At 56.7% G+C, this 20,972-nt stretch overlaps 1 protein-coding gene across 2 annotated transcripts; it reads right to left on the bottom strand.

Annotated features, from left to right (window-relative positions):
* Positions 1-13,188: 13,188 nt before the first annotated feature.
* On the bottom strand, positions 13,189-16,979 carry BARX1 (BARX homeobox 1). 2 transcript variants are annotated; one of them, XM_079926798.1, is made up of 5 exons: positions 16,548-16,979; positions 14,517-14,808; positions 14,350-14,434; positions 13,773-13,949; positions 13,189-13,642 (listed from the first exon to the last, which is right to left on the bottom strand). In XM_079926798.1, exons 1-4 carry the CDS (start codon positions 16,768-16,770, stop codon positions 13,785-13,787), a joined length of 765 nt encoding a protein of 254 aa, XP_079782924.1. In that variant the 5' UTR covers positions 16,771-16,979; the 3' UTR covers positions 13,189-13,642; positions 13,773-13,784. The 2 variants fall into 2 exon arrangements, with proteins under 2 accessions (XP_079782924.1, XP_079782923.1); XM_079926797.1 differs by having other exon boundaries at positions 13,189-13,949.
* Between the last annotated feature and the right edge of the window lie 3,993 nt (positions 16,980-20,972).

Below are 20,972 nucleotides of genomic sequence, written 5' to 3' on the forward strand. Positions count from 1 at the left end.
GCACAAGGCCATCTGTGCACTGTTTACCATCTCAGAATCATCGTTCCCACATTCTGTTCAGCAGATAGAGGGCTTGAGAACATAATGCACATACATAGTACATGCATGTGCCTCCCAATACCTGAAAGCTTGAAGCCAGAAACCAACTGGCACCAAGGTTTCCTATGAGGCACTCTGGACCTGAACCGCCTTTTCAGTTTCCGGAGATGTGACAAAGTTATAAAGTGTCCAGCAGGTGCCTGGAGGCATGGCAGGAGCCTCCTGATGATACAGCGAAGGTATTGGAGGGCTGGAGAGTCAGCTTAGTTATCCGCTCCCTGTCGGGGTTCTTAGTACCACTCTAGTGGGGAATGTTGATAATGGCAGATGAGGGTGGGAGTATATGAGAAATCTTTGGACCTTGTGCTTAATTTTGCTGTGAACCTAAAACTACTCTAAAAAATAAAGTCTTTTTAAAAAAGATATTGGAAAAAAAGAAAATGATTTTTTTAAAAATAAAGGAAAAGATCTAGCAACCAACCAACTAACCAAAAAAAGCAAACAGATTCAAAGAGAAACATGAAGTGAATCATTGTGCAGCAGATCTGCAGGTAAGAAAGGCACACAGGGCTTCCCTGGTGGCACAGTGGTTGAGAGTCCGCCTGCTGATGCAGGGGACACGGGTTCGTGCCCCGGTTCGGGAAGATCCCACATGCCGCGGAGTGGCTGGGCCCGTGAGCCATGGCCGCTGAGCCTGTGCGTCCGGAGCCTGTGCTCCGCAACGGGAGAGGCCACAACAGTGAGAGGCCCACGTACCACAAAAAAAAAAAAAGAAAGGCACACAGCAAGGACTCAGTCAGCTAAAGCTCAGACTGTTATGAGAAAGCCCGACATGAGAGTCCTCACTCAAGCCTTTGCAACCGGGGGAAGACACAGCTCTGAGACTCACACTCATGGCTTCGTTCAGCATTCAAACATCACACACTGAGCGACTACTGCATGCGGGCATTAGGCCCTGAGTATCCAGGGATACTCTGTCAATTGGACAACGATGATGCAACAGAGTGACTTGTAAGAGCACTGGGGAGGCTCCCACCTCAGCCTTGGAAGAGTATGGAGGTCTTCCTGGAGGAGGTGCCCTCTAAAATGACTCAGAATAGAAGCAGGAGTTCGGATGACCAAAAGAGGCCTTGGGAAAGCAAGTTCAATAAGGCACATTTTTATTAGTTCCCCTGGTAACCCTATGGCCCCTCCCCTGGGGACAGTCTGAGGAATAGCATCCCAACACACATCCAGCTCCCAGCTGACGGGAAGGGAGGGAGTGTGGTGGGCACTAGGCATACCATGGGAACTAGGTTCTCTTTGCAACCCATGCAATGACCAAGAGTTTTATCCAGAATAGGTACAGTGTCCTAAATTTAATAATAATAAATTAAAAACATGTAGCCCCCACAGGAAACTGAACAGAAGTATTGAATAAGCATTTCACAAAAGAACATATCTACATGGCAACAAACATAGGGAAAGGCAATAATACAAATTAAAATCCCAGTGAGCTGACACCACCCAGCACAGATGAGGTAAAATGAAAGAGACTGACAGCATCAAGTGCAGGGAGGACTTAGAGCAACCTGAATCCCACAGAAGGAGGCTGAGACGGTGCGGCCACTTTGGAGAGCTGCTGACAGTTTCCACCCGAGCTGAACCTGCGTGCAGTTGTGGCCCAGTGCTTCCACCCCTAAAGCATACCAAATTAAAATGTGGGCAATGTATTCACCAGGAGACCAGACTCAATCAATCAACACATCCGTCCAGTCGGTCTGCAAATATTTATCAGACACCTACCGTGTGCAGGCACCCTTCTGGAGCTAAGGAAGCAGGAGGAATGAAAGAGATCTCATTGTGGAGGGGAAAACAGACATAAACAAGATAAAGTCAAAAAACGGATAATGTGATTTCTAGGGATAAGAGCACTGGAGCAGGGAAAGGTGAGGAAGTAGGCTAGGGGTGCTGGCATGGGCTGGGTGCTGGGGAGCTTACTGAGAAGACAGCAGAGAAGAGAGCATCTGTGAGAAGTGGACAGAGTTGGCTGTGTAAGTGTCTGGAGGAGGAGCCGTCCAGAAGAAGGAACAGCATGGGCAAAAGCCCTGGGGCAGGTGTTGGAGAGAAAACTGGGAGGCCAGCATGGCTGAAGAGTTGGTTGGAGCAGAGAGAAGGTGGAGGGAGTCTCAGGGGGCCAGGGAAATTGAGGAGACCAGGAAGGGAAGTGGGTTCCACTCACACGTCCACGTCCCCACTGATGGAGGCAGGCTGGCTCTCACCCACATTTGTATCCCCAGAGCGATAACCTGACATTTTGCAGGTTCTCAAAAGTGCAGCAAGTTGGCTTCACAAGGATAGGACCTGGAGCCCACTGCCCCTCCATGCCCACCTATTGTGTGGACTAGGACCTGACAACTTTTCTTACCTGACCAACGCCTTTCCTGCAGTCTTGGAGCAGGTCCTGGGGGTCCCCAGGTGGGCATCTCAAGCTGCTGTGTACAGGAGGCTGCAGCCTGCACGCCCTGGCGTCTGCAGCACCCCAGAGAGGACCACTGGGCATAGGCACCCCTAGAATCCCACACGGCAGAGCTGCCCTGCACACATTCACCACTCTGAGTCCCTATAAATACCCCGGGCTCAGCAGAGAGCCTCCTGATCATATTATGACCAGCCTAAATAAGACTCCTTTAATAAGAAGAAACACACGGCCCCATTTATACACAAGTGTGTAAAATATATTAAAATAATTTTAAATGCATGAGTCACTCACAGAGAGTGTGTTTTTTAAAAAATCACAAACAGTACTTTGTGGTGAAGACAGCAGTGAACAGGGACTTGTCCTGCAGACATGGGACCCTAGCAGGGAAGGAGCACAGACATGCATGGGACACTATCCCATGCCCCTTGCAGGTCAGCGCTCCCTCGACGGGAACACTGAGTCCAGACTTGCACCCAGACAGTAAACAGCGCCATCAGCATGGGAGCCTGTGTCCTCCTCACTTTCTATGCTTCACACACCAGCACAGACACCACAGTCAGAGCTGATGACCCTGTGGTTTGGGGGCCCAGAAATGACACTTCCCATTTCACTGGCTCGTTCTTGGCTCCAGTTTCCTCATTTACAGACTGGAGAGAAGAACCCTGCCTCTAAGGGCTGGAGGTGCCCTCAGAGGCAGCGCCACTTGCCGCACTGTCCTCTTACAGCCTCTCTCACATCGCACGCCTCTTGTGAGGGGACGCTCAGCCCGTCATGGGCATCCATGATGTTGGAAGAAAGCTCTTTTCTGCAGGCACCAGGCCCCCTGAGGAGAAAGGCGACCCCATGGGGGCTCCGAGGACTGCTTCTCAGGGCCTCATGCAAGACAGAGCCCTAGCCTCTCTCTGCTCCCTGCCTTGGGGCCAACCCATCACTTTGGGGGTTAAGATTTCAACATATAAATTTGAGAGGAACACAAACATCGAGTCCATAACATCTAGCCCCCTCCAAAAGCAACTAATGAGTTTTCCTTGGTCTTGAGTTTTTTTCAAATATTTGATGTGTTTCAAATCATTGCAGTTACAATTGTTGCTCAAATTATCCCATATTGGCCAGCAGGGGGCTCTTCTCCTTGGCCCCAGGTCCTTTTCACATGTACCCAGTAGCCTTAGTCACCTCCTTGCCATCTGTTATAACAAGAAACTCCAAGCTCATCTTGCCTGTTTCCTGCCCCAGACATAGACCAGCTATTTCTCTTACAGAGCCCTGGTTCCTTTTAGTGGGAAAAGAGAGTCCACAGTGAAGGCACCAGATGTGTTCATTGCTACTGGATTTATTGTTTCAAGGAACGTTCGGTGGATAGAGCTAGAACACATGAATTTTTTAAAGATTTTCTTTTATTGTGTTAAAATACGCATAATGTAAAATTTACCATTCACCATTTTTAAGCATACAGTTCAGTGATATTAAACACATTCACATCATTGTTGAGCCATCACCACTGTCCATCCCCACAACTCTTTTGATCTTGTAAGACTGAAACTCTATACATATCAAACAATAACTTTCCATTCTCCCCTCTTCTCCGCCCCGGCACCCACCATTCTACTTTCTGTCTGTATGATTTTGACTACTCTAAGCACCTCACATGAGTGGAATCACACAGAATTGGTCTTTTTGTAACTAGCTTATTTCACTAAGCATAATGTCCTCGAGGTTCATCCATGTTGCAACATGTGTCAGAATTTCCTTGTTTTAAGGCTGAATACCATTCCATTGTATGAATAGACCACATTTTGCTTATCCATTCATCCATCAATGGATACGTGGGTTGTTTCCACCTTTGGCGAATGTGACCAAGGCTTCTATGAACATAGGTGTACGAATGGCATAAATAACTTTTTGTTGCAGGATCAAAGGAGGGAATGAAGACAAGAATGCATGAATGAATGAGCAGTGCATGCTCAGAGCATCCAGGCCTGGGCTTTCTCCTGGACCCCCAAGGTGTGGTTTCCGTGTCCTCCCTCCCTCCCTCCTCTTGACCTGCACATCCTCCATCAGCTGGGCCATCGGACAGGGCCATTGCTACAAAGAAACACCATGCCCATTTTTTAGAAGGGCTTCTACCAGTTTGTTTCACACAATGCCTAAGGTCTCCTTGACAAGTGGGAAATGCAGGCAGGAATCCAGAAGCTTCTGAACAGCAGCTGCTGGCATCACACAGACTGGACATCAGGGCAACACTGATGTACTCCTCTGCTTTCTCCTCCCCCTTCTCTGTGTCCTGCTTCCTCCCTCATCTTGCTCCGACCCTTTCTCCTCCTCCCCCTCCTCCCTGTCTCCTCCTCTTCACACACCAGTGTTGAAGCAAAGCCAGTGGCTGCTTGAAGGTGGGCAGACAGCATCAGGGGATTCCAGAAACTCTTGTAGGTGGACAAACAGCATCAGAGAATTCCAGAAGTTCTTGAGAGTGGATGAACAGCATCAGAGATCCAGAAGCTCTGAGCTGGAATGGGTCCTCAGAAAGCATCTATTACATATGACTGTCTTAAACTTATTTAGCAATTATTCCCTTGTTCAAATAACATGTTACTAGAGCCTTATTAACTCAGAGCTGTCAGTGGGGCTGCTTCGATGGTAACCTTCTCTGACAGTTCTCCATGGAGCTCACCCCATGCACTCCTATTACAAAGGGCAAAATGCCACATGGCTGACAAAGAGTGTTTTCCAGCAAATTCCCACTGGGGGCAACTGGGGGGTAAGATTCTATGCTTACCCACCAACTCCTGGCAGCCACTGGTTGGGGTATAGTGTGTGAATTACTGTGAGGATGGGCTCTGGTGGCAGCAAAAACCCTCAGGCAGCCTGAAGCCAGCACTTGCAGGTGGAAGTCAGGCCCAGGCCATCATTCATCCATTCACTCACTTATTCATTCACTGAAGGCCTGACCGACCACAGTTTGGAGGGGATATGTGTGAGTGTCCAGGTTCAGGGCAAGCCCAGGGGATGTGGGAGCATAGCCCGGTGCCCAACCTAAACAGAGAGGTCCCTGGAGAAGCCGTGCCTGAGAAATATCTGCTGTTGGCCAACCGAGGAAGAGCAGAAATGGTGCCATAGGCAGGGGAGGGAGCTCCTGAAGGTGAGAGGTTCTAGACATGGTGGAACCCACAGGCCAGGCAGAGGGTGGTGAGGGGAGAGGGTGGACGGGTGGGTTGGCTGGGGGACTCTGGGCCTGGCCCCGGGCAGATGGGAGCTGTTAAACAGTAAACCTGACAATGACAAGGCCCTGAGGTTCCTAGCAGCCTCCTGAACGAGTAGAGCTCCCCAAGGCCACACCCAGGGTCTTGACAATCACCCTGCCCCTGCCTCAGTGTACCACCACAAGGCCCTGGGGGGAGAGGCACTACATTCTAGAGCCTGCTGGAGCGAAGACCAGGCTAACTATTGTCATATGAGATCTTCACACACATCCTCAGCGCGTGTTGAGGTGGGAGTACTTGGCCCAGGATCTCCCAGCCTGCAAGTGGCATTCACTCTTCTGGCCCATAGATGTTTCTTGTGCATCTACCACATCCCAGGCACTGTCCCAGGAATGAGGGCACAGGGATAAGCAGAACAGGCAGGGTCTCTGCCTTCCCAGTGGGAGAGCTGGCCAGAAATCCATCAACTGATAACCGCTCCAAAAACTGCACACGATGATAAGTGCCACGAAGACACATGTGGGAAGAGGGTGGGGCAGGGGGCTGCTTCCTTGACAACACCTGAGTCACTCCCATCAGCCCCTGAGACACCACACACACATCATGTCATACCCTCAAAATAATTTTTAAAATCCTTTGTGAGAAAATCCTGCTTGCTAAGTGATCGGGCACCTCAAGGAGGATATGAGGTTTTATTATTGGTCCCTATTTTAAAGAAAGGGAAACGGAGGCACAAAAAAGACAGGTAACTCACCCAAGGTCACACAGCTAGTGAGTGGTGTGTCAGGATTTGAACCTAAACTAGCATGGCCCTCAACCACCAAGCCTGGCTCCTTCCATTGCTCTCAGCTAAACCTTCTTAGGAATCTACTTGGGGTTGAGGATGCAGAGCTGAAACAGTAAGTTGCTCTGGCCTGAATTTATACCCCAGCTCTGCCTATGTAAGTATAGGCAAGTCATCTCTTTTCTGAGCCTCAGTTTCCTCATCTGTGAAATGGACTTGGTAGTCTCCAACTTGAAGGGCTTCGAGATTAACCTTGATGACAATTAACCAAAGCAGTGCCCAGTGTTGGTGCTCCATAAATGGTGGAGGCAGTGGTGGCACACTTACAAGCTCAGGGAGGGCACTGGGTTCCAGCTGGGCTCCAAGGCTGGGGGACGATGCTGCTATGAGCTCCCACACCACATCCCCCCAGGAAACACCTGGAGGGTGCCCAGCTCCAGGACCAGGTCAAACCCCTCCAGAGCCCACCCTGCTATGCCCAGCCCACCTGCCCCTGTTCACACAGGAAAGAAGTACCCTGCAGGGACCCTGGAAGGGAAAGAGCCCAGCCTGGCATCCTCCTAGCTCTGGGAGTTTTCTGAGCATCTGCAGTGCACACCCAACCCAGCAAGAACCGGGAGGTCTGAATCCAGGTCTCTCTGGCTGCAAATCCAGTGTTCCTGTTGCTCAGGAGAACGTCAGGTGGAAAGGAGCTGCTGCTGGGGGCTGTCAGTCTATGCCAGGATTGAGACAGCCATGCCCCAAGACAGACTCCAGGCAAATGCACAGGGCATCACAGCAGAGGTGAGTGCCAGCCAGCAAGGCAAGGCAGTCAGAGTAGGCCACCCTGGAAGTGACAAGGGAGCCCCAACCTGGAGGAAGAGAAAGGACACACAGCAGGGGAGTGCAGGGAAGAACATCAAGGCCCAGGAATAGCATGAGCGAGGGCCCTGAGGAAGGAAGGAGCTTGGCATGTTTGAGAGGCTGAAGTACAGCAAGTTGACCACAGGCAAAGGCACTTTAGACTGCGACCACAGGCAAAGGCACTTTAGACTGCTTTGCATTTTCCCCACCATCTACCAGGCAACACACTCCTGTGCTCAAGGTCACATGGTGGTCTGGGAGAGAGCGTGCCCCAGGAAGAACCCCATTCCTGCTACCACCTTCCTTGCCCCCCTTCCCTTTTATTATCTCCTGTCTGTAACTCTCATTTCTGCCCCCTTTCCCCACCTTTCTCCTCTGTTTCTCCCCATCTCCACTGAGTCTTGTCACTCCCCTTTAGCTGTTTCTTTACCCCCTCCACCTCCTCTCCCTCTCTCTCCCTCTCCCTCTCTCTCTCTCTCTCTCTGCACCCTCCCCCAAATGCTTCTACATTGGTACTCCATTATTGCATCTCCTATCTCTCCAACTCTCTCTTTTTTGCCTCTCCTCTCTCCGGTTTCTCTCTTTCTACCTCCTGCCCCAGGCCAGTCCCCAGGGCCTGCTCCCGCCTCCACCTGCCCCTTCCCCATGCGGGTGCCGCCTCCTGTGCGCAGCGCCTCAAGCCTTGCTAATGCGTTTCGCATGGCGCGTCAGTCAAACACCCTTCTAATGTCCTTAAAGCACGCAGAAAATTGCATCCTTATGAAAAAGAACAAAAAAGCAAATTGCCTGGTGGAGGCGGAGCAGCCGCAGGGCTCTGGTGGCGCGGAGTTCAGAGGGGATGAACTGGCAGAGGTCTGCCGTTGGCAGGAGCCAGAATGCCACCTCCTCCCCGCCGCCTTCCAGGCAGCACCAACACCTACCTTCTCACCTCCTTACGTACTACTTTTGCCCACCTCTCCACGTTTGTTCCCACCACTCTGACCTTGTTCTGTGTCTTTAAGACCAAGCTCCAAACTGCCTCAGAACCTTTGCACTTGCTATGTCCACTGCCAGGTAGGCATTCCTTCTTGTCATTCAGGTCTCAGCTGAAGAGTCAGCTCCTGAGAGAGACTCTCCCTGACCACTCTGACTAAAGCTGCCATCACACTCATTGTCTATCACCTGCTTTATTTTCTACAAGGCATTTTTTACTTCCTGAAATCATCTTGTAGATTTAATTGTGGCGTCTATGCTTCCAACATGAGCTCCTTGCATCAGAGACTGAGTGCCCCATGACTAGCACAGTGCCTGACACATAGCAGGCGTTTAATAGATACTTGGTAGACAAAGGGATGAGACTCATTTCGGGCAGACAGGGGCCACTGGGGACCCTAAACCATCTAGAATATACCAAGCTGATGGATAAGGGGCAGTGGAGACCCACAGAGCTGAAATCAGATCCAAATTCTGCTGCTGACAGCTGTGTGTCCCTGGGCACGTTGCCTAACATCTCTGAGCATTATCTTCATCTTCAGAATGGGAGTAGGGCACCTATCTTACCAGGCTGTAACTGGACCAATGAGGCGGGAAGGGCCTGTGTCCCAGTCCTGAGAACCCCACCACATTCAGTTACTGCTTGTTAAATGAATGAATGGCCCAAGAAAGAGCTTGATTAATATCAGACAGCCCATGATAGCGCTGATGTCAGACACTGTTATTTCCTGAAACACTAAGAAGGAAAAATTTTTAAAACGTTGCCAATGAAGACATAACCCAGTGTTTTTTTAGCACCTAGAATTTTTATCCCATACTTACTCAAGGATCTCTTTTGAGCTTAATAAGACATAAATTTCTATCGCAGATCACTACTGAGTTTACATTAAAAGGAAAAAATCAGGGAAATCAATGGACTGAGTGTTCCTAATACTTCTCTGAGGTCAGAGCCACCTATGAATTGATCCCCCCACCCCCGCAACCCACAGCCCTGTCCCCCTTAGCCTCTGTCTGGTGGGTGAGTGGATCTGAGTTCCCTCCATGCTGTTGCCCTGTGTCTTCCTGCACCTTGAGGAAGATCCCTTCCTCCCCCCAGGCTTTGTGGCTTTCTCCATCGAGAGTTGGTGCCTGAGAGGTGAGGGGTCTCCACTGTCCAGCCAAGGATACCTCCTTAGGGACAGTCACATCCTGCAGACACAGGGCCCACAGTGCCTGGAACATACACCCCCCAACAGTCATATGAACCCAGATTTCAGAAATGGGAAGGTGCCGTCTTAAAGTCAATGAGATGCAGTGTAATACAATGTGAGAACTAGGACAAAGGGAACTTTTGAAGTCACAAAAGGGAGGGGTCCCTGCAAAGGCAGGAGGACCGCCTTCTGCTGCACCATGGATGTGGAGTGGCCTAGGGACCAAGGCCAATGAAGAACTTCAGACTCAGATGCATGACCCTGTTGCTGTTGTCACCTTTCTGCCCTGCCCACCTATGAGGAAAGAGGAGTCCTGGCTTCCTTACTTCCCTAAAGTGGGGCTGGGAGGATGGTTTTGGAGATGTTTCTTTCAGCCCAGAAAGTCTGGGGCCAGACTGAGCTGGAGGGGCCTATGGGGCCTCTGTAGTCATTCTTAGCCTGGCTGCAGCCCTTGAGAAACCTGGGCCTGGAGAGGCCTTGGGGGCAGAGGCTTGGGGGATCAGGTGGTCCCTTGAGTGTAGAAACGAAATCAGGCAGTGGGGCAACCAAAGACGGAGGAGATGCCTGGTTTCTCCTTGGACCCTGGAGCTCCAGGAAGGTCCCTAGGAACTGTTGCTTACTCCAGGTTGAGCGGCGGCTGAGCGCCGCTTCAGGCCCTGGTTTCCCCTTAGGTAGAGTAAGAGAGCACTCTCCGGCTCCAGGAGACGCAAACCTCGCACCTGGCCGGGTTAATGTGGCCCTGGGTCCCTGTTTCTTTTCTTCCACGTTATGGGTTCTCACCAATGACCCTACAGGAGAATCCAGAACAGGGGAAGAGTGTAAACCTGAGTAAACTTTATTTGTTAAAAAGAGGGGCAGCAGAGGGGGGGATGGGGAGCCCCCGCCCGGTTGCGCCTGTCATATCCTGGTGGTGCCGGCTCCGCGCAAAACCAGCGGCTAGTCGGAGGCTCTGAAACGGGCTGCGGACCCCAGGCCGGCCGCGAGAGGCCCACTTCCCCCTGAACGCTTCCTGCGATCCTGGTCTGAGCTGAGCGCTGCACAGAGCTGGGCTCCCGCTTCCGACAAGAAGAACGACTTGCTCAGGATCGGGGTCACAATCCCCCATCTCCGGCCTGCTCTTCAGCCAAAACTCCCCCAAAGTCCCCCTTCTTGCCCAGGCCCCTACCCCCACCCCATAAAGCCCAGAAGCGCAAACTTCGCTCTCGCCTCCGAGCGCTGCTGTCTGGCTAATCCCGGGTGCTGCTCACGGGGTCCTGGCTGCCACGGGTGTTCCCCGTCCACCCCCATTCCAGGTCCACTTATCTCGCGATAAGTGGCTTCGGGCCTGGGCTCCGGGCTCCAGAGACACAGCCGCGACCTCCTTTGCTCTCCGGTGTGGTCTCCGGGTTTTGTTTCCCAGGACGTTGGGGCGGAGAAGAGATTTGTGCAGCAGAGGGGGAGGGAGCGAGAAGACCGTCCCTCCCCGAAGGCCCGGGCCTGGAGAGAGGGGAGCGGTTGCCACCAGGCAGGGAGGGGGCTTCCGCACAGGGTGGCCAGGGTGGCCGGGATAGGGTGTCACTCAGGCCTGGCGACTGCATCACCGTCCGTGGATGGGTTGCCGCTCTTCACCTAGAGTCCTGGTTCTGCGGGCTACGGCCCGCGGTAGAAGTCTTGGGATGGTCAGTAAAACTTCTGCCTCCGAGCCTTCGGTTTTTTTCTGGAGCGGGCCTGAGCTTCCATCGGGTCTCATAGGAATTACCCAAGCAAGGAACCCCGAGGTGCCAGGACGCAGCCGGCACACGGCCCCGTCCTCTCCCGGGCCTCCGGGTCTCGATCTGCTGCAGTCACCCCGTGCCCTGTCCGCCGAGGAGCACAGCGACGCAGGCGGTGACAGAAACCCCTCCCACCCCCTCTCGCACTGGAATCTGGACCCCCTCATTTGGGGCCCAGCTCCCCCACTGACCGGCTGGTGACCTCATGACAGCAGTGCCCCCATCAGGTTCCCCAGCTGTGCCTGGAGGGGTTGCCCTTGTGCTGTGGCACCGGATTTGCTGTCCGCCCTTCCTCTCTCCCTCCCTCTTAGAGCACTAGTGCTTTATGGCCCTTTCCTCCAGTCCAGTGAGGGGGCTGCCTTGGGGAAACACCATAGAACCACAAGGCAATCTGCCCGAGGTTGCATTCCTCAGATTTAATAAAACCTGAGGACCCCGAACGAGGTCCCAGAATGGACTGAAGGACTGTGGGTCAGTACGCCTCCTCTCTCCTCTTCCACTCTCCTTCCACAACTCTGCATCGTTAACAAAGGCTGTGATGGAATTTCTGTCCCCTAGGCCCAGGAGGGACAGGACTCGAATTTTCACTCCCACCCCTGCCACACTTCGAGGTGGAGAGGATTAAACTCAGAAGCGTACCTGACTTGTCTAGCCTGGGCCTGGCTCAGGAAGATTACAGCAGGACCACTACATTGAGCAGAACTGGGGGTAACCCTAAGGGCTGGAAGGGATTAGAAGGTGCACTCACACACTGATGGTCCATTCCTTCCCTCCGGACTGCAGGTTTTCTCAGGCCCTTCAGGGGACAGTGACAAGTGAATATTCTGGGAGCTGTTTCAAGGTTAAGAGCCTAGAAAGGGAGCTTATTTTCCAAAGACTTGGCAGGGCTGGGGCTTGCAGAGAATTGCCTGCTGCCCTCAGAAAACACCCTCTTTCTCACTCCTCCCAGCCTTAAACCAAGGCCTGAGATGCTCGGGTACCAGTAATCCAAGTGCAGGTTTCAGGAAAGGGCGATCAAGCAGCGATTTAAAAAGGAAGTCATCAGCCGCTGCAGGTGGAGGCCATAACGGTTTTCCCATACTGAAATGCAAAGTCTTCGTCTCAGCATAATGTTCCTGACTCTCTTTCCCTCTTATTTGCACCTGCAAGGACCTGGTTTCAAATCTCCCTCCTGTTTGGAACTCTGCAGGACCAAGTTTCCATCTCTCCCCTAGCTTTAACCAGCAAAGTGGCCATTTTTCCATTTCCATACCCTGGTGGTAGTCCTAGGAAGCACAAAAACAGCAACCAACATGCAAGCTCCCAGCCCAGACTAGACCGGAGAGGAGGCAACCAGGAGGCAACCGAGGCTTTCCGTGTGTGGGGAGGGGGGAGGGAGGGCAAACACGTGCCACCAAGCCGCGCCCCTGGAAAGGGCACCCTGCGTGACCTTGAGCAGTTTGGAGTCCTCGGCCCTCTGCCTCGGTCAGGTACTCCCACAGGTGCCGGTACTCGGCTGCCAGATGCCTCCCTCCTGTGTATACCGTGGAAAACTTGAAAACTCAGGGAGGCAGGCGCCTCTGCAGGCTGGAGCTGCTGATGGTGGCCGGCCTCTGTGCAAACCCCGAGTCCTTGGTTTCCCATAGGCCTCAGGAAGGGCTGGCCCGTACAATCTCAAGGACCTCGCAGTTAGTCCTTAAAGCCCCAGGAGACTGAACCAACAACAGGAGGCGGCTCTCAGCCCCGGGCAGCTTCCGGAGTGAGCGCCGCGGTGCCCTCGGACTGGCGATCCCTGTCTAGCCCGTTTGCTACCGTCTGGAGTGCCCTGGGCTGAGAAGGAGGGCAGGAGGTTCAGAGTGGCCCTCACGCCCAGAGTGGAAGCGATTCCTAGGATCCTGCAGCGACCGAGGTGCCTGCGTGCCCGGCCCAGGCCAGGTGGAGCAGGTCACGGCTCGAGTCCACGTAGCCCGGGGAAAAGATGTTTCAGAAGACACTGCGCGTGTCCCTCTTACCTCGCCGCGTCCCCCCTGCCAACGTCGCGGATTCAGAAACCGCCCCCCCATCAAGTCCCGCTGTGTCATAAAATATTTTATTGGAAAAAAATCACCGTCTTCGTAAGAGAGGGGTAGGGGCCCCAGAGATGTCGGGTTGTCCGGGCGCCATCTCGGGCCGTGGTGGCCTGCGCCGGGCCGCGGGGTCCCCAGACGCGCGGAAGCGGGTGTGTGCCTGGAGGCGTCCGGGCCCGGGGGGGCGGCCCGAGGCGACTGGGGGGTGCAGGATAGGATCGGGGCGTGAATGCTCCTGGAGCGCCTGGCTACGGCGAGCTCCGAGAGGAGGCGACCTTCCGCCGCGCTGGACGTGTTTCCAGGCTAGGGCCCGCGAGCGCACGGGTTTGGCTTCAGGGTCTGTCCTTCCTTGTTTGGCCCCTAAATGTCCGCATTCAAGGTAATAATAAAAAGTTTAGAAAGCAAACGGCGTGGACGCAGAAGGGCCGACTCGCGGCTTCCGGCGGGTTATGGGGGCCGCGGACTGCGCTGGGGTTCCCTGGGCCCGAACCCTCTGCCGCGCTCAGTCCTCGTGGCTCCGGTCGCCGGCCTCGCCCGGCGCCTCCGCCGGCTTCTCCGCTTCCTTGGCGCGCTCCTGCTCCGTGAGCTGTTCGCTCGTGGGGATGGAGTTCTTCTTGGGCCTCCCCTTGGGCTTGGTGGGAGACTCCAGGCCGCCGCCCTGCAGCACCTGCGCGGGAGACGGGCGGCACCGCGTTGAGCTGGGACTGGGCCGGGGACCCCCGCGCCCTGTGTCCAGGCAGGGCCTGAAGAGCCCAACGAGGCCATTCGAGGCCGCGCCTAGCCCCCGGGAAATGGCGGCCATTTGTCTGAGCGCTGCTAGGGAAAAGCGACCAGAGGGTCCGGCAGAGGGGTTCAAGTCTTCCAGGAATCCTGAGGGTTCAGGGAGCGCGAAAGGAGCTGAGCTAGGGCACCCAGTGGGACAGAGAGCAGAGAGGGTCCCTCTGGGCACCAGGCACCGAGGGAATCGGGAGGGTTGGGCATAAGTCTCCATGGTGGAGCACCTCTTGAAGAAGGCTACAGGGGCACGGCTGCAAATAGAGGGCGCAGAATGCCACAAAAACACTCACTATTTTCTTCCACTTCATCCTTCGATTCTGGTACCACGTCTTCACCTGCAACTGGCTCAGACCCAGGGACTCGGCGAGATCTATTCTGGAAAGAGCGGGGTGCACCCTCAGCAGGGCAAGCAGCCCCCCTCCCCCTACCCGCTGGGCTTAGCCTGGCCCCGCGCTACCTGTCGGGCGTGGAGAGGTACTTCTGCTTCTCGAAGCGTTTCTCTAGGCCCATCAGCTGCAGCTCGGTGAACACGGTGCGGCTCCGACGCCCCTTCTTGGCCTTGGTGCCCGGCTCCCCGGCGCCAGGCGCCTCCAGCTTCCCGCGGAGCTGCAGCTCGAGCGGCAGGTGCGGCGCGCCGGCAGCGCCGGGCAGCCCAGGCCCCGCAGCAAGCAGCGCCGAGCCCAACCCGGAGCAGCCAAGCGGCGCCAGCGGGAACTTAAACACCGCTGCCTGCTCGGCCTTCAGCACGGCTGCGGGGAGAGAGTGGGGAGCCGGGTGAGCTCGGGCCTTGCTCCTCCTCCTGTAGATCCTCGCACCATGCGCCCTAGCCGAGAGCTCTCTCTCAGCCGGTGACCCCAACACAAAACCTTCGCGCTGGCCGGGAAGTGAGAGATTTGCGCCAGGCACCTAGGCTGAACCTCCTCGACGCCAGGGTCCCCAGAGTCTGGGAAGGGGACCTCCCCCACCCGGGCTCTGCCTGGCATTCTCCAGGCCCCAGCTGCTCTGAGATTTCAGGATTCTCAATGAACAAGGTCGAAGCTCCCAAACACATAGAGTATGTGTCACGGAAAAGGGAAACCAAGAAAAAACGGCACAGAGTTAGGAAGATAAGCATTTGCCCCAACTAAATAGGCTTTGCTGCATTCGGGGGTGTGGGGAAGAGTTTCAGTGGAGGAAGCACATCTGCTCTTCTGTGCAGGGCAAAACAGCCAATTCTGAGGGGCAGACAGCGGGTTGTCAGCAGGGGTGAAGTTGGGCGCTTCCCGGAAATTCCAAAGCACCCCAAGAAATGGGAAATTTGTTCTTCCTGTTTTCTCCGTTTAGACTCTTCCCCACGAAGACGTTTCAGTTTTCATTAGTCCTAAACGATTTTTTTTTTTGCCCGCTTCAAACGAATTATTAACAGTGCAGCTGGAGGCAAAAGGCAGCAGAGATTGGACTCAAAACGAACAAACTGGCCCTGCGGCCCCCCAGGCAGGCGGAACACTGGCTGGAGGTTCACTGCATGTGGAGGAAGTCGGCTCCCTGGGCTGAGGTCACGCTAGAACGTAGGAGGGCTCCCTGCCCAGATAGGCATCTCACTACCAGTGAGTGCTCTAGCCCCGATGGAATCGGGAAGGGCCCAGGCAAGATGTGCGGGTGAGTATGAGGAGAGAGCCCAGAGGGGAGAAAAGATCCTTGGGGGAAGGTGAGAAAGGAAGGGCAGACCCACCCCACTGAGAGAGGCCGGTTGGAGAGAGACGGGGAAAGGCCAGAAGAAGGGGTGCAGTGGAGAGGGCACAGAAGGTCAAGACAGGGCCCCGACAAGGAAAGAAGAGAACCGAAAGGGACAGAAAAAGCCTGAGTTGCTGGTTCAAGCTCTGCCAAGGTGCAGCCGACCTGGAGCAGAAGGGCCATTCGGGCAGCAGCTCACAAACAAGCCTCTTGTCCCCAGGCAAGGCCCAAGGGGCTCTGTGCTACAGCACAGGTCGGTTCGTCGCCAGCCTGAGACCCCGGGGCTCTGGGAGGCTCCGGGCTGGCTCGGGCCAGCGTCAGCCCCCAGTATAGCACTCGGAGACACGGGCCTCTTTCCCAAAGGTCCGGCTTTCCCGGCTTGGGCAGCCGCGGCCACTCCCAGCCAGCTCTCTGTGGGAAGGCCCAGGCGCCCGCGGCCTGAGGTCGCTTTGACCCGAAGTCTGACATTAGTAGTCTGGTCCAGCGCCCACGATGGGGATGCGGGCTCGGGTCCCCGGGCCTGGACTCCTCGGGGCTGGAAACCGCAGGGTCGCAGCGAAGAAGAGAGCGAATGCCCTCCCGGCAGGCCTGGCCCACGGGCACGAGGCCTGGCTTCTGCGCGGCCCAGCGCCTGCCCCCTTTGCTTCCCCGCCGGGAGCGCGCAGAGGGTACGGTCGGGGGCCTGCGTTCCCGGAGCTGCGTCCGAGAGACGCCGCGGCTCGCTTCCTCCCGCCGAGCCCGGCCAGCGCCCCGCGGCCCCAGGCCCCGCACGTACCCAGGTGGCTGTGGAAGGGCCGCGCCGCCAGCAGAGCCTGCACGCCGAACTTGAGCAGCTCGCCCGCGGCGGCGGCGGCAGAGGCAGGAGCGGCGCCCTTGGGCCCCGGAGGCTCAGTGAGGATTTCCTCGATCATGAAGCTGCGGTAGCGGTGCGGCCGGTGGTCGGCGCAGCCCTCGGGCGGGCCGAAGCGCACTGCGCCCGGCTCCCCCGGCCGCTGCATCGCGGCGCCCCGGGGCTTGGCGGCGGCAGCGGCTGGGGCGCGGGGCCCGCGCGGGGGTCTAGGCCGGCCCGCAGATCCGGGCGGCGCGCGGGCGCCGGTTCATGCCCCCTCCCCCGCCGGCCGGCCGGGCGGAGGCACAGGGCGCGGGCGGGGCGCGCGGGGCTCGGCCGGTCGGACCCGGGACTGCGCCCCCGCCCCACTCTGCCGCGCCTCTAGCCCCGCCGGCCCCGCGTCACCGCCCCGCCCCGCCCGGCCGCCCCGCCTCGCGTCGCCGCCCCCCACCCCCCAGGCCGAGCCCGAGGGAGGGCCAGAGATGGGAGGGTGGCGGGAGGGAGGGGGCCGGGAGAGGGGCCGACCGTCCCAGACAGAGGGAGACCCAGCGGAGCGCACGCCCAAGAAGGATCGAGCCGGAGAGCTCGGGAGACAAGACCCCCGGGGATGGGAGCTGAGGGATCGAGAGAGAGGTGAGAGAGGGTCTACAGCGAGACAGCGAGGGCCACACAAGATGCGAGACAGTGACGTGAGGATGCCAGGGACACCGAGACGTGCGCAGAGAGCAACCGACAGAGGCGCGGGAGTCAGCGGGCCCTGACGTGCCGGAGAGCACAGAGGCAAGCAGGACAGAAAGAGGGGGCAGTTAAGAAAGAGATGGGACAGCTATCAAGGCGAGCGGCCTGGGCGGGGTTTAGGGAGCCCCGGAAAGATCAGGAGGAGGAGAGGCAGAGACCCCGAAGCTCGGCTGGAAAGGGGGTGGCGGTGCTCAGCCTCCGTGCCAGGACGCATGGCTGCCTGCCCGGGCGGGAGTGCAGCAGTGGGCCGGGTGCAACTCGCAGGGTAGTAGCTTCACCTGTGCCTCAGTTTACCAGGTACCGCCTCATTTCTCCTGAACTGCCCTGAGAGGCAAATTTCTCCAGCCAGAATTTGCTTGTATTACCAAGTGGTATGTGGACACATCTACACAACCCTAGACGCTGTGGAGTGGGTTGTGTTCCCCTAGTTCTAGCAAGAGATGGATGCCAGGACAAGGAAAGCCTGCAGCTTTGCCTTTTCGCAGTTTTGGAGCAACAGAGAAAACCAGTACTGGGTGGAGCTGGGTGAGAAGCCACAGGGTGCCCTGGGAGTCTGGGGATAAACTCTGGTGTGACCAGCCTCCTCTCTGAACTGTAAAGTCCCCAGTGTGACTGAGGAAGGCCAGAGGCTTTGCTAGCTCCTCTCTTCATCATTGGGGGAATATAAGTCCAAGTCGTGGGGTGAACAATCCCAAAGCTCAACTCTCCGCTGAGTTTATCTTTTTGGCGATGCCACTTGAGGCAAGCCAGGGCCCCATTCTGGACCTCAATCTCCTCACCTGTCCCTGAGAAGATGCTGACACTCGGCTCCAGGGAGGCTGTGAGGACTTCGTGCGGGGGGAGGGGGGGTGGGTGGGGTAGGGGCTGTTCCCATGGGCTCCACAGGGTCTGTTAGAGAGGAGTATATAGTTTGTCCAGGCAAGGAGGGTGGGGTGTCAGTGGAGATGGATGGGTGTCCCCAGGAGACTGGCGAGGGTGCCTGCCCCTCTCCTCCTGCCCATCGGGAGTCCCTCAACTGGGGTCCTCGGCCACTTCTCCTTCTCATGTGAGCTCTGCCTTGGGCCTCAGTGGTCACCTCTGAAAAATAGGATCTACCACACCCATGGCCCTGCCCCAAGATGGTGCATCTTCTGTAGCTCCAGCTGCTAGTGGTGAGACCCTGGCACCTGCCCCAGACCCTGTGTGGACTGGGAGATGCCCAAGACTCATTGTCCATAGGGACAAAGAGAATGTCTTACCAGAGTCTCTGAAAGCCCAGCTGCCTCTCCCCCTAGAGGCTGAGTGACTTCAGCCAGGGCTGCACCTTTCTGAACCTCCTGGCCATCATCAGAACTGAAAGGTGCTCCACGTGTGGGTGATCTTGTGAGTCACATAGCTTCTCAGAAGGGGACAGTGTGGGACCTACTAAGAGTGATGGTATCCCATACTAGGCAGGCCTCTATCCCAGTAGGAGGTAGACAGACAGGGGTGGTTCTGTGCCACCTCTGTTGGCCCAGCAGCCACCCGGCAAACAGAGAAAAGCCGGTGTCTCCTGGAGCCCTGGGCAGTCCAGCTGGGACCCCTCCCTAGATAGGTGCTTGGGTGTCACCCAGTCCAACCACCCACTTTCTCAGATGGTGAAACTAAGGCCCAGGAAAAAGAAAGTACTGGCCCAGGGACCACAGGGAGCAGGGTTGCTCCCTGTGTATATGGTATGGGGCCCATTTTTCTCTCACCTCCCTCCACCCAGTAGGGCCCACTGGCCATCTCTTTTTTCTTCTCCTCCTCCCTTCCACATCTTCCCGAGGGCATAGCCTAGTCTGCTGTGAGGGTTAGGCCTAGCCACCCCCACTCCATCCCTTCACCTCCTATTTGGGCCCCTGACTGAAGCCACCTGGTTTTGAACCATCTCTGCTCCACACAATTGCCTCCCTGAAGGTCTGAGGTCCTCCAGGTGGGAGCTCAGGACCCAGATCAGAGGACTTGGGAACCACATCGATCAGCTCTCACCAAATCCATTTTGCCCCCGGTCCTGGGTCAGGTTTAGGGGTAGGAGGTTATTTTCAGTATTGAGGCCTCACCTCTAGATTTTGGGGAGTCAGAAGATCAGTGCTGTCTAGCCCCCACCCTATTTCACGGGTGCTGAGTGGTCAGAGTGCTTCCCCTCAGCTCCTCGGGATAGTTCCAGGTGGCTGCGGCTGAGGGCTGAGCAGTGGCGTCTGCTGGGAATGAGGCCCCAGGGCCCTTTTGGGGAATGCCCTGGAGCATTGGAGGTCCGAAGGGCTAAGAGAGCCAGGTCCGCCCAGTCACCCCTCAAGGCCCTCCCCTTGGTGGGTAGGCCTCTGATCTACCCCCTCCCGGTCTGTCTGTGCACCGCGTGATCCCAGAGAGAACTACAGATAAACCCCTTTTAGGCGAAAAAATGTTCAAAACAGCAGCAGGGCCTCCTCTGCTCGGGAATTGCAGCATTGTTGGCTGGGAAAGGATTCCCAGAGAGAGGGGTCCCTCCTCCCTGCGGGAACAGAGGCCCAAAGAAGGAAAGCCCCCCCGCACCCCGGGCGACGGGGCCTCGGGGCCTCTCCCGAGGTCCCAGCCCTGCAATCCCCACCCCAGGGGCGCAGCCGCCGTGCCCAACTCCTGGGACCCAGCCCGGGCCTCCAGCCGCCGTTGCCGCCGCGAAAATCCCGGAAACCGTCCGCTCTCGGCGGGCGCAGTGGAAAAGGTGACCTCAGCGCCCGCGGCCAGCCGCCCTCACCGGCGGCCAGGCGGCGAGGGGCTTTGGGCGGTAGGGGGGTCTCGGCGCCGCCCGGACGCCGGGTGAGGCCCCCTCCCCACCGCTGCTCTGCTCCTCAGACCCCACAGCCGCGTTGGAGGGGCAACGCGAGGGAGAGGGTTACCTCCCTCCTTAATAGAACCCTCTCAGGCCAGGCATGCCAGGTTCCAGAACTTCTCCTCCTCCACCTAAGCCCTCCTCCTCCCCTAGCGCTTCCCGGGTCGGTTTCTGGAGCCGATTGGGCGAAGGGATCCCCGAACCACTGTACAGATGGGGAAGCTGAGTCCGAATGTTGGCAGGCCTGGGCAAGGTTGGTGGCCAAGGTCTGGGTGCTTCTGCATTACCTGGAGTGTTCTGGGCCCAGCTCCCCCTCCAGCACCCACCCAACCCCGGCCCTTTTTCGTTCGTCCTCCCTCCCAGTTGTCGCGGGTTTTTATCCTACTTGGCAAAGCAGAGGTGGGGATGGGAACCAAGGGGCGCTTTCTTCTGGATCGGTCAGCTCACCGTCTAGAAGCTGCCAACGGGGAGTCCTACACCTCCCCCCACCCCCAACTGACAGACCGGGAAACCGAGCCCGGAGGAGCTTCGCTGTCCCTGCCCCCGCACCCCACGCCCTGTGCCGGGCCTCCTCTATGAGGACGCGCACGGTCAGTGCCCGGAGCGAAGGTCATCCTCCACTCGCTTCTTTCTGTAAACTGTCGCTTCCGATTGTCCCCGGCCCAGGGCAGGCTGACGCTGGAGGCGGTGGCTATCAGGCGGGCGCTCCGGCTCGGTCTCCGTGGGCAATGCCAGAAGGAAGCCACCTGCACTCGGCCGGGAACGCATCGTTCGGTCTGAGGCCCATGCCCGTTCTTGCGCCTAGTGTCTGAATCCAAGACTGC

The sequence above is a fragment of the Stenella coeruleoalba genome (genome assembly GCF_951394435.1).
Source record: "Stenella coeruleoalba genome assembly, chromosome: 7".
In the NCBI taxonomy this organism is placed as follows: domain Eukaryota; kingdom Metazoa; phylum Chordata; class Mammalia; order Artiodactyla; family Delphinidae; genus Stenella; species Stenella coeruleoalba.